The sequence below is a fragment of the Myxocyprinus asiaticus genome, chromosome 28 (assembly GCF_019703515.2).
Source record: "Myxocyprinus asiaticus isolate MX2 ecotype Aquarium Trade chromosome 28, UBuf_Myxa_2, whole genome shotgun sequence".
Taxonomy (NCBI): Eukaryota; Metazoa; Chordata; class Actinopteri; order Cypriniformes; family Catostomidae; genus Myxocyprinus; species Myxocyprinus asiaticus.
The window spans coordinates 23,296,333-23,308,753 of record NC_059371.1 but is presented as its reverse complement, the minus strand read 5'-3'; the positions used below and the strand labels follow the sequence as shown (position 1 = coordinate 23,308,753).

Here is a 12,421-nt window from a genome sequence, read left to right as displayed (position 1 = left end):
CAGGAAAGGTCATCAAACATGCCCTGATGTGGTACATAGAGCTAATATTATCCACCTAAAAGATTTGAGGTTTCAAGCCTTTGATGCTTGACCGACTGTAGTTAAGTTGACTGGTTACAGCTTGGCTGAATAATGGCATCCATGCACACAAAGACATATTCTTTAATTGACAGTGCTATCGAGTTATGCTAGAGAGAAACGCGTATTGGCCAAATTGGTTATATTATCATGTTATTTTCAATACTGTGGTGCACTAGAAGCAAGCTATTAAAATCAGATTATTGGTTATTGGATAAATTAGAGGTATCACTGGCATAAAGTTGATGCTTGGCATACAATTGAGGCTACTCCTAGAGTAGTATGTCTCTGTGTGATGATGCAGAAGGGAGGCTGTTGTTATTTGAATAGTCTTCCTTACATATTGCACCAAAGACTGGCACACACATTTCTAATCTGTCTGTGTTGGTTGGCAATATGAATTATGGTTATAAATATCAGAATAAAAGTATTTGTATAGGGTGCTAGTAATTTGTTTGTTGCTTTTTTCAATAGATATGGACGTGTGGAGAGCGTCAAGGTCCTTCCAAAACGTGGATCAGAGGGTGGAGTGGCAGCCTTTGTGGATTTTGTGGACATTAAGAGTGCTCAGAAAGCTCATAAGTCTATCAACAAGATGGGGGACAGGGACCTACGCACTGATTACAATGAGCCAGGAACTATCCCTAGTGCGGCTAGAGGCCTGGATGATAGCCTGTCCATAGCCACTCGTGGGCGGGATGTTTCAGGGTTCACAAGGGGGGCGGGGGGCCCAGTGTATGGGCCTCCTGTGTCACTGCACAGCAGAGAGGGACGCTTTGAACGCAGACTAGACGGGTAAGTGGACATAGTTTTTCTAAAGGCAGGGGGACCATTCGTTTCTTGTAACTCATCTCTCCCTCACAATTATTTCCATCATTAATTGGTCTAATTTATTGTTTTGGGAGCGAGGGGCATAAGGGAAATTAAGTAACACACTGGAGGGTGGTAATTTAGGCATCACGCTTTGGTTGAAGTCTCATCATCACTCACAGAGTAAAGCAAGACGGTTGAAGTTTGTAAAAGCATGTTGAACATGCATAGAAATTCATACTGAATATGTAAAGTTTAGCGTGCCTCTGCATGGGGATTTTCTCTGAAGTATAATTCTCTCGAGTTGGATATCATTGCAAAGAGAATCCATGTTTTGGATATCAAAATATTCTGGGATTTCTGCAAGCGAGAGAAAATCTATGACCGTGACCATACGTGGAATTGCCCTGTTCTGGAATACTGTACCGCCCAAGGTGGATTAATGTCTTACTACATGTGTTTTTGTTATTGTAACAAGATTACAATATTGTTCAATTAAGATGCATTGATTGGTTATTGGATTATTGAAATGGGTGGTTTAGGAACAATTCTCTCCCTCCATGATCTGGAATACTCTGGATGGTATTCTCTGGATTCTAAATCACACTGGATTAATACTACCCAATGACAAGGATATTCTATCACTACAGTTTCTTTTTTTCTGGATTATGTGTGGTGTTAGGGTTTTGCTGTTAATTACCGTTCATGGGAGGCTTCTGCCATTAATCAACATGGTAGAATTTGACAGAAACACAGTGAGCAAATCTCTTTATTTACTCATGACTTATTTCTAGACCATTTTAAGTTTATTTTTTTCCTTTATATTTTTTCCTAAACTCCAAACAGTAAAATAATCCATTTAAAATGCCATATGGTCTAATTTGAGGAAGAGTGGATTTATTTTTGGATCGACAAATTGAAGCATGGAGGTATTGCTGTTTATGGGGCAGAACAGTTCTCATCTTGGAAATGATATGTTCATTGGATTACAAAGCCCCATTCTGGATCTAGAACTACAACATACTGTGGATACAGAACAGTCAAGATGAAAGACCAACAAAAATAGGAATCCTAGTGGACTAATCCTCTGGCATTGGGATTACTGATCATTTTTCAAACATCAACGGACATGGCTTTCCTCTGGGATTTGTAAAACAATGAGTGAACACCCATATTTTCCAAAAATGACTTGGATTATTGCCATTCACAACAGTTAGAACATTGGTTTCTTATTCTGGTGGGATGTCTTGAAGGTGAACTTTTTCAGCCTTAAAGATGTGGATGTATAGGATTCAACTTTACTGCAAAGAGGGATTAAAAATCTCAAAAGCTCCATGAAGAGCAATTCTGCAATTTTTTAGATCCGTACATTGACTTTTTGTTTTAAAGAGTTAATCAATATGAAAAACATAACTAATGTTGAATGAAGGACCATGTAATGGATTTATAGTGTTTTTTGGACTTCACTCCAACGTGCTTTTTGATCTGTATTGGAATTCTTTCCGTTGAATTTGAGTTGGACATTCCACCTCCAAACTCTTACCTCCATACGCTTTTTCCATTTTCAAATGAAATTTTTTTTTTTTTTTTTCCAAATGAATGGAGTCTCCTTTGGCTGAACTATTAAGTTGGATCCTGAAAGATAAGGATTACTTCGTTGATTTTTTTCTTACCATTTTTATAAACATTCTACATTTTTTAACCCCCGTTTTTTGCTCACAAAGTTCTGTCTCCCTAAATTGTATTTGGAATTGTAGGTCGGGTTACCGCTGTCTGAAAAGGTTGGTATGTTCTGCCCTATGTATTTTAGCTGTTCTCTAACCCCTAGTTTGATCCCCTGTCTTTTTTCCATTCCCACTAACAGTTGTAGCTGTTAAAACAGGCTGTTTTTAGTAGCTTGTCAGCATTTACAGATTTTTGCCTCACTTTGCTGTCCCTTTCCTGATTCTCACTCTCTTTCACACTCCCTGGCTTTTTGCCTCTCTGCTTTACCTAGGTGAATTAAATTGATTAGCGTTTGAGGCAAATCAAGAAGAAGATTAAAAGGATTTGAAAGAATACAGAAAAGCTGGTCAAACACATAGCAGGTCTATGGAAATAGAGGGGATGGCAAATGAGCTGTGGAGTGTTGTGATGCAATGTGTCACCACTGTTTGTCAGTTCTTGTGGAAATTACAGGAGTGGAATTTATGTTCTGTAAAGGTTGATCACAGTCAAGTTACACAGCTGGCTTTTACTAAACCAAAGCATCTTTTTCTAATAAAACCAAACAGATTAACTAGATCAGATTTGATTATACATGCTCACTATCCATGACTAGCAAAAACTTACTCTGAAGAAACCGCATATCAAGCATTACATTTCAGTTGCAGTATTTATTTTGACCTTTTATTGAAATGACAGAAATGTTAATTTGTTTAAGAGTGATGAAAGCAATCTTCAGCATAATCTTCAGGCTAATGAGCTATATTACTTGGTGGATTAATAGTTTATTCCGATGTATTAAAAACTAGGCCTATTTATTAACAATTGCTGTCACTGTTATGAGACTAAGGGGGATTAAGGCAGTAACAACTCCCCTTACCTGTAGTAAAATCAATGTTTAAAACTAATTTAAAACCATAATGTGCAGCTATCTCATGAGCAGAACTCAACTTCTAAAATCCTTATTTTAAGATTAATTCCTTCTACACTATATGGCCAAAAGTTTGTGGACATCCCCTTCTAATTAACAAATTTGGTTACTCCATTAAATCCAGTAAAGAAAAATCATAAAGTTTCTTTATGCAATGGCTTGGGCTTTGTGTGCTTCCAAATTTGTGGCAACTGTTTGGGGATAGCCCTTTTCTGTTCCAGCATGACAATGCCCCTGTGAACAAAGTGAGGTCCATAAAGAAATGGTTTACTGTGTCTGGCGTGGAAGAAATTGACTGGCCTGCACAAAGCCCAGACCTGAACCCCACTGATCACTTTTGGGGTGAACTGGAACAGCAACTGTAAGTCAGGCCCCATCGACCAACATCAGTTCCTGACCTCACTGATAGCCTTGTGTCTGAATGAGAGCAAATCCCTGCAGCCATACATACAGTATAGTGGAAAGCCTTCCCAAAAGAGTGGAAGCTGTTATTACAGCAAAGGGGGAAATTGATGCCTAAGGTTTTGAAATCAAATGTTCATCAAGCACATATGGTGTCCACAAACTTTTGGCCATATAGTGTATATCAGTGCAGATCACCCATAGCTGTATGCTATTTTTGTTGCATAACAGTTATTTTAGGGACTATATTTTCTAGTGGAATGTTCGCATTTAATCAGTTTAATAAATTTGCTTAACAGAATAACATTTTACAAAAAATCTGTGTCCATAATATTTTTGTTATTATGTAGTAACCATTCATAAAAGCAATAAGGCACTTGAGGCTGTGCTATATTGAGAATTCACAACATAACATGGCTTCTCTGACCTTTGCTTAAATGACTCAAGATCAAGCACAGCATGGTTGCAGTTGTTATAATTGTTTTTAAAGTGCTTAAGTTCACAAAATTTACAATCTTACTGCATTTAAAAATTTCTATTAATGTGAAGCTAGCGTAGTGCTTAGTATAGCATATAGTGTCCTTTAGTTCATTCAGTTTCTGTAGCGTAGCTGATGATTTTTTTTTTCTTCCTTTTTTAGAAACAGCCAGTAGAATCAGTCTCCACATTAATTATTATTCTACAGCTTGACCAGAACAAATGGTGACTGATCGTGTGACATTTGTTCCAAAATATTATATATATATATTGTTTTTTGTAAACTGCGGCTTTGATTTCATTCTCTGAGTTAATTTTATTAAAGAAACCTCGTTCCAATTTTTAAATTAAATTACAAAATTAGGTAGTAATATGCTTTGTCAAATATAGGAGACACGTAGGATGTCTAGATAATAGCAAATTGTTTTATCAAAGTACATACTTGCTTCATTATTTACGTGGAATAAATTACTTGCATCTAATTGGTAATCTATAAATTTTCAGCAATGGCTATGTAATTGCAATTTCTCATGAAAACAAAAACCAGTAGCTTAACTCATTAAGGGTTCTAGTCATTTTAGTTTTCTAGAATTTGTATGTAATTTTAGCGTGAGTGAATAATTTATTTTCTCTACCCTGTGTAACTTGGAATGTGACTGACTGGCATGCATGACTTTTGTCATGCATAATGTTTCTTCCCCTTTGTTTTCAGTATGGATTAAGCTTGATTTCAGCAGTACAAAATAAAAACATACCTCAGAGTAAATTGTATCAATGACAGAAGTATAACTAAGTTTAATTGAGTTGGTATCAATTTCTATATTCAATGCTCCAATAAAGAAAAAATCTAAAATGGCACCTTTCCAACATGCATTTGCAGTCTATGTTTTGATTAAATCACCTCTTCAACGCATGTCACTTGATACTTGGGTATCTCAGGGTACACTTGAGAAAATAACATTCGTTTCATTCTTTCCATTTTTCTTTGTCATCCTCCATCCCTTTCCTTGTCATGTAGGGCTGCGGACAGTCGTGAGCGCTCTTACGATCACAGTGCCTATGGACACCATGAGCGTTGCAGCAACAGCAGTAGTTTTGATCGCCAACATCACTATGAGACCGATTATTACAGAGACTCTAGGGACCGAGCCCTCAGTGGAGCCAGTGGGAATTCCAGTTCTGCCAGTGGCAGCACTGGCGGAAGCTCATCCGGGGCCAGTGTCGGGGGTGGAGGGAGTGTTGCGGGAAGCGGTGGTGCTGGTGGAAGCAGTAGCAACACTTCCGTAGTCGGAGGTGGAGGATCGACACCAGGAGGCACTGTCTACTATGGTTCACGAAGCCGGAGCCCTAGCCGTTTTGAGACTACAGAGACTCGGTATGAGCCCCGTGCACGGGAATCTTTTACACTGGCCAGTGTGGTCCATCGGGATTTATACAGAGAGAAGAGAGGCAGGCGAGGAGAAAGGACATACCACCACAGTCGCAGTCGGTCGCCACACTCTTCACAGTCACACAATCCCTCACCACAGAGGCTGGCGAGTCAGGCTGCGCGGCCGGCGTACTCCCGCAGTGTCTCGGGATCCCACAGTCGCTCCTCCAGCTCTGACTCAGTCAGCAGTACCAGCAGTAGTGGCAGTGGCAGGTAAGTGCAATAAAGAGTCTTGGATTACAGTGGGGTTCAAAAGTCTGAGAGCACTATTGTAAAAGCTTCTATATTTTAAATTATATGTTCTTACGTGGGATGTCCCATTTTTGCTTTAATGACTGAATGTGCTCGAGATGATCCAGGTTTCAGTGAAAGCAAGGAAATCTGACCTTTTGCACAAAGGAGTTAACATGGTCAATGTCACAAATCGGCTTATCTGAGTAGTGACCTAGAAATAGTGCAGATTATTTAATAGTTCTTATTTATTTTATGTAATTTGCATTTTATTTTTTAATTTCCAAAAATACTTACACTTTGTTTGTTTCCAGGTTTGAATTTAGATTTAAATCCCAGATTTTCAATGTGGTCTCAGACCTTTGGACATCGCACATGTACATAGTATATCTATGGCAGCAAATTTAATAAAATATTCTTGCGTCTTTCAGTAGTACTTGATCTGCAGTGTTGAAATGTGTGGTTTTCTGGATTGATTTTTTTGGGGGTCAGTATTTTTTACCTTTTTGAGGATTTTGTACCGATGACTTCTGTGTAATTTGAACACCAAAGCATGTTCCTGCAGTAGATCTTGTGTGATTTTCAGCATGTGAACCGGTTCAACCATTGATACCCCCTGCAAATGGTTGATAATATGTCAAAGCCACTTGCAGCTAGGATACTTCTCTGTTGCTCAGTACTTGAACTTTGGACTCAAGCCGCATGCTTACATAATGGCATGTGATAGCTTTGTTGTCAGTGGTCACCTAGGTGTCTGAAGCAGTCAGTAACTATGGTTACTGATTACAAATGAAGTAGTTCGTTAGCAACAGTAAACATGCGTCTGCTTTCATTCAGCTTCCATCATAACTTGTCACCCAGTAAGACTTTTCTGAAAATTGAAACTACCTTTTTAATTTGACATTTATTGTTTGTGCCCTTTTCATCAAGGTTGCACAGGATGCAAGAAATTACTTTTCCCTCACACTTGACCTAATCCACTTTACAGCTTTTTTTCTGACCAAGAACCAGCCACTTTTAAGGGAAAGGACTCTCTGTTTGACATGTAAACCTGGTAAACGTTGGTAAATTCAGTGATTAATTATTCCTCAAAAATGCTGAATGTATCAACTTGTACCTTGTAAACATGACTTTGTTTCCAGGGGGGCTGACTGTGCTCTTACTCCTGAAAGTTGCATAAAGCCAGCCAATCAGATTAGATTGTCAGGCCAGGTTTGTTTTCTAGACATGCCGACTGTCCGCATCTGTGCGAGACGTGTGCGCATGTGCATGTCATTGACTGTACTAAAAGAGTATCAGGAAGCACTTGTAGCTTGTAAGGGTCAAACACACTTTGAAATAGGGGTGGGAATCGTAAAGAGAGAGTTCACCCAAAAATGAAAATTCTGTCATCATTTACTCACCCTCATGACATCCCAGATGTGTATGACTTTCTTCTGCAGAACACAAATTGTGATATTTAGAAGAATATTTCAGCTCTGTAGGTCCATACAATGCAAGTGAATGGGTGCCAAAATTGTAACGCTCCAAAAAGCACATAAAGGCAACATAAAAGTAATCCATATGACTCCAGTGTTTTAATCCAGTGTTATATCTTCAGAAGTGATATGATAGGTGTGGGTGGGAAACAGTTCAACTATGCCCAGATTTTAAGGAAATTTGCAGTAACTACAAAATCCACACAATAATCAAGTTTTGTTGTTGCAGTGACTGTGTAGCCTAGTTCCAATTTTTGTATGGCAGGATTCATCATAAAAAATTAGGGATGTTGGGTCCGATACCGCGCTCATGTACTGGTACTCGTAAAAATGCTCCGATACCATCTGATGTACGAATGTCATTACGTAAACATTCAGCCCACAAATTAAAATCACATTATGGCCTAGTGAGATTATTTAACTGCAAAATAGGGCTGTCACAATTATGAAATTGGCTGAAGATTAATTGTTAAACAAGTAATTGCGATTATGATGATTAATTGTCTGTTTTAGAGCTGTGACGATTAATTGTCTCGTGAAGTGCTTTCACGATTAATTGTCACATAAATTGTCATTTTTTAAGGTGTGCTTTTTTCTGTATGTGTGAAAAAGAGAGAAACAGAGTGTGCAGTAGAGCCTTTCAGTGGGAGGTGTTAAAGCACTGTGAACTAAAATCAAACAAAAGTTCAAACTTGTAAGGTATGCATATTTATATATTATGTTGTATAAATGTAGACTACAATATATTTATATAATCTAAAGCTGTATACAAGCTTATGTTTACATTATATAAAATAATATACGGTTAAATTAAATGTAAAAGGTTTTACACATTTATAGTCACGTTGTGCAAAGATCTGGGCAGCAGAAATGTTTTTCTTTTAATAGTCTGTCATGATATATGACATATTAGATATTAGCTTCTCATCCAAATGCAGGTTCGGTCAGCTTTCACAAGGTTATATTTTAAAATGGACCAAATATATGTTGTGGTTATTTTTATCCATCATTAGTTGCTTTTGCATTATTTCTGCATTGAAAAGTACCTGTTCTTACAGTCACAGAGCTCACTCTCTTTCTTCCTGTGTCTTTTCTGCCACAATACAAAAGAAGTGATCGAGAAGATGGAGTAACCTTTCCTTGCGTGAATGTTTATTTGTCTAATTGAGGCTTGTTGTAGTACGCATGTCCACATGCAGCTTTCAGTGAGTAAAGAAATGCAACCAATAAAAACAGAATGTTCTGACTCATTTTAGTGCAAGAAAAACCTTGTTGACAGAATCTGAGTGCAATGAAAACATTCACATCAGCTTGACGTCTTGTAAGTTCTTCAGTAAAAGAGGCTCATTGGTCACTTGATGAGAACACAAGACCCCGCCTCAGTGACAGAATGATTTTTTCAAACAAAACGGATATGTTTTTTCAGTTTTTTTGACACCATTAACTCAGCAGGGAGTCCCAGCAGTGAAGTGATTAATATACTTTTGAATAGTTCACTTTCTACCAAATGACACAATGTTGCCCAGCTCTTTGCACAATGTGACAATAAATGTGTGAAAGAAAAGGATGCAATTTCTTTTTGCTATTTGTATAGGTCTTTAACAAACAGCCAAATATACCAGATGCTGCAGACAACCAAACATAGCAGATGCTGCAGACTCTTGGAGTAATATTGAAAAATACCTGTGTATTGAAAGCTTCAGGTTAATTGGCTGTGAAAATGGGGCGTGACAGTGAAGAGTTGAGAAAAGTCAAAGGCAGTCGTTAAAGGAATAGCTCACCCAAAAATTAAAATTCTCTCATTATTCGCTTAACCTGATGCCATCCCAGATGTGTATGACTTTTTCTTCAGCATAACACAAATTAAGATTTGTCATACACATCTGGTATGGCAGCAGGGTAAGTGAATAATGAGAGAATTTTAATTTTAGGGTGAACTATTTAAGTGTGACACCTTCCCTCCATTTTTAATTGGTAAGTGTGACAGGCTCACTGACTAGAAGGGCAAGATCAGCAAAAACAGTCACTAAGTGTGACACCCCCCACCCAAATCGAGTTCTGAGTCTGCTAGTGTATAGCCAGCTTTAGGAAGTATTAGCAGGCTGGCAGCTAGCAATCTGGCTAATACTTTATACATATTACAGTTTCATTTTCTGTAAATGCATGATTTTCTGTAACGCTGCAATGAAAATGATGTGTGTTGTGAAAAGCGCTATACAAATAAAAATGCCCTGACCCGATATCGTTGTGTATAAAAAAAAAAACAGCTATCGACTGAACACAAAAGCATCAACTCTGACATCAACACTATTGCTCTTTATTTATGTTCTATTTAGTTAATGTTTTTCATTATCCATATTGCTGCAGAGCCCTTCTAAGGGGAGCCTACAAGCTTTAAAAAAACATAACGTGGCGGTCCCATAGACATTCTATGGCGGTACACTGGCGAGGAGACGAGGCCGTTCTTTTTGAATGGAACTCTATGGAGGAGATGACACAATGTGCTGAATAAACTGCTTTTGTGAGGAAACTCTCTTTATGAATTGACCATGTTTTACACTAAACAATCATTTTGGAATGAACTATGTGTGGAGTTTACTACGATAAATTGATGTTTTATAAGAGAAATCACAGATGATTTTGTCACAGGTAGGTGTCACTTTACGGCTCTACCCATGTATTTGTATTGTATCCGCAAATGGTGACTTGCTGTCATAACATGCTAGTTGACCATTACATTCTCTCCTATGATAGAACCACAGAGGTTGTTATCTCAGTAATTAAAAGAATCTCTCATCACTGTCACAGGCGAAAAAGTATTTCTTCTTGAATGTTTATTGCCGGTTGGCAATCCAGTTTATGATGCATTACCGCCACCTACTGATCTGGAGTGTGGCGCGTCACAAGAAAGCCTTCAGTGGAGTTAAACGTCTGTTGAAGACAATGAAATGTGGGCTAAATTTGATCAAAAAGAGGTCACGCACCTTATGTAGGATTAAATCCTAAACTGAGTATACTTCTTGAAGTTCAAATTAAAAGGTAGCTTACTCTGTGTAGTTTAATTGCAAACAAAGTTATGTTTACTTTCATTCTTGAGGTCTAACAAACATGTGGAATGCATGTCCTTTGCCATTAATGGTATGAAATGTATATCATAATAAATATCGATATCGAACGATATGAAGAATTTTTTTGATAATTTTTCGCCCAGTCCTGCTAGAGAGCGTTTTTCAGAAGTCTGTTGTTGGTGAAGGAAAATGCTGTTACAGTGTTGGTGAAAGGCATAAATATAGCAAAATCAATGCATTTTTAGACAAAAACCTATTAGTGTGGACATAGCCTTTTAAGGGATAGTTCATCCAAAAATGTTAATTCTCTCATCATTTACTCCCCCTCATGCCATCCCAGATATTCAGGACTTTCTTCTACAGAACACAAACAAACATTTTTTTTTTTTTGGAAGAATATCTCAGCTCTGTAGGTCCAAACAATGCATATGAATGGTGGCCAGAACTTTGACTCTCCAAAAATCACCAAACGTCAACGTAAAAGTAATCCTTAAGACTCCAGTGATTAAATCCATATCTTCTGAAGAGATACAAATAGGTGTTGGTGAGACATGGATTAATATGTAAGTCCTTTTTTCTATAAATCTCCACTTTCACTTCCACATTTTTCTTCTTTTGTTTTTTTGGCAATTCGAAATTCTTTGTGCATTTCGCCACCTACTGGTCAGGGCTGCTCAAAGGTGGAGATTTTTAGTAAAAAAAAAAAAGAAAAAAAAAAGACTTAAATATTGATCTGTTTCTTACTCACACCTATTGTATCGTTCAGAAGATAAGGATTTAACCTCATGAGTCATATGGATTACTTTTATGCTGACTTTTGGTTATTTTTGGAGATTCAAATGTCTGGCCACCATTCACTTGCATTGTATGGACCCACAGAGCTGAGATATTATTCTAAACATCTTCATTTATGTTCTGCAGAAGACAGAATGTCATACACATCTGGGATGACATGTGGGTGAGTAAATAATGAGAGAATTTTCATTTTTGGGTGAACAATCCCTTTAAAATAAACAATTAATAAAAAAATAAAAATAATAATGAAATCCAATTACCATCTTTTTTTTCCCCCTCTTCAATCCAACTGAATAAAAATGTAAAAGAAATTAGCTGTGAATACAAACAATTCAGCGATAAGAATAAGGGACTGTCGAATTATGCATCTGAATATGTGCATGTAAAAGAACCAAAGCTTTTGGGTATTCCACTTCATATGAACAAGTAACTATCTTAAACGTAATTTATATGCCCTCACGCTAAACCACACCCCCACTATATGACACGTTGCCAACTGTATCTATGTGGAGATCACATGAACAGCAGTGTCTTTCAATTTTACAGAGTCCAGTGTAAAGCAGCAGTGCTTAATAAACAAAAACATAGGTGTCAGCATGAAGTCTAAGACCACAAATAAGGGCTTGTGAAAAACGTAATTACATGGAGCATCTTTTAGAATCATAGTAAATAAATCACACATCTTCAAAAGTAGGTTGCATAAATTGACTGTCACTTTGAAGAATGTGTTTAAAGAAGTTCTAAACAGGGCTTTAGAAGAGGTCTGACAGTATTTTAAATGGAGTTTTCAGAATAACAGCAAATTACTTTCTTTTCAAAGTAAAAGCATTTGACAGACTTCTGAAGAGGTAAACAGTCAGTACCTAAAATTGCAGGGAGTCAGAGTAAGTTGGATACCTTCTACGTTACTTAATCTTAACATTGTTAAGCCTTGCATTTATATTATTAATTATTATAGTATTTAGATTAGATGGGTGAAAATGTTTTGCCATCTGCCTATTTTATTTATTAATATTTG

The 12,421-nt window shown here is 37.3% G+C and overlaps 1 protein-coding gene across 4 annotated transcripts in view; it reads left to right on the top strand.

Annotated features, from left to right (window-relative positions):
* Positions 1 to 12,421, top strand: part of LOC127419125 (msx2-interacting protein-like) — a 33,211-nt gene that overhangs the window by 3,040 nt on the left and 17,750 nt on the right. For 2 of the 4 annotated variants that reach the window (XM_051660266.1, XM_051660267.1), the window contains exons 2-3: positions 553 to 873; positions 5,421 to 6,044. In XM_051660266.1, coding sequence (XP_051516226.1) covers positions 553 to 873; positions 5,421 to 6,044 — 945 coding nt within the window. Of the gene's footprint in view, positions 1 to 552; positions 874 to 1,012; positions 2,670 to 3,588; positions 3,885 to 5,420; positions 6,045 to 12,421 lie in introns of those variants that run through there. The other 2 variants (XM_051660270.1, XM_051660269.1) reach the window with 2 other exon arrangements.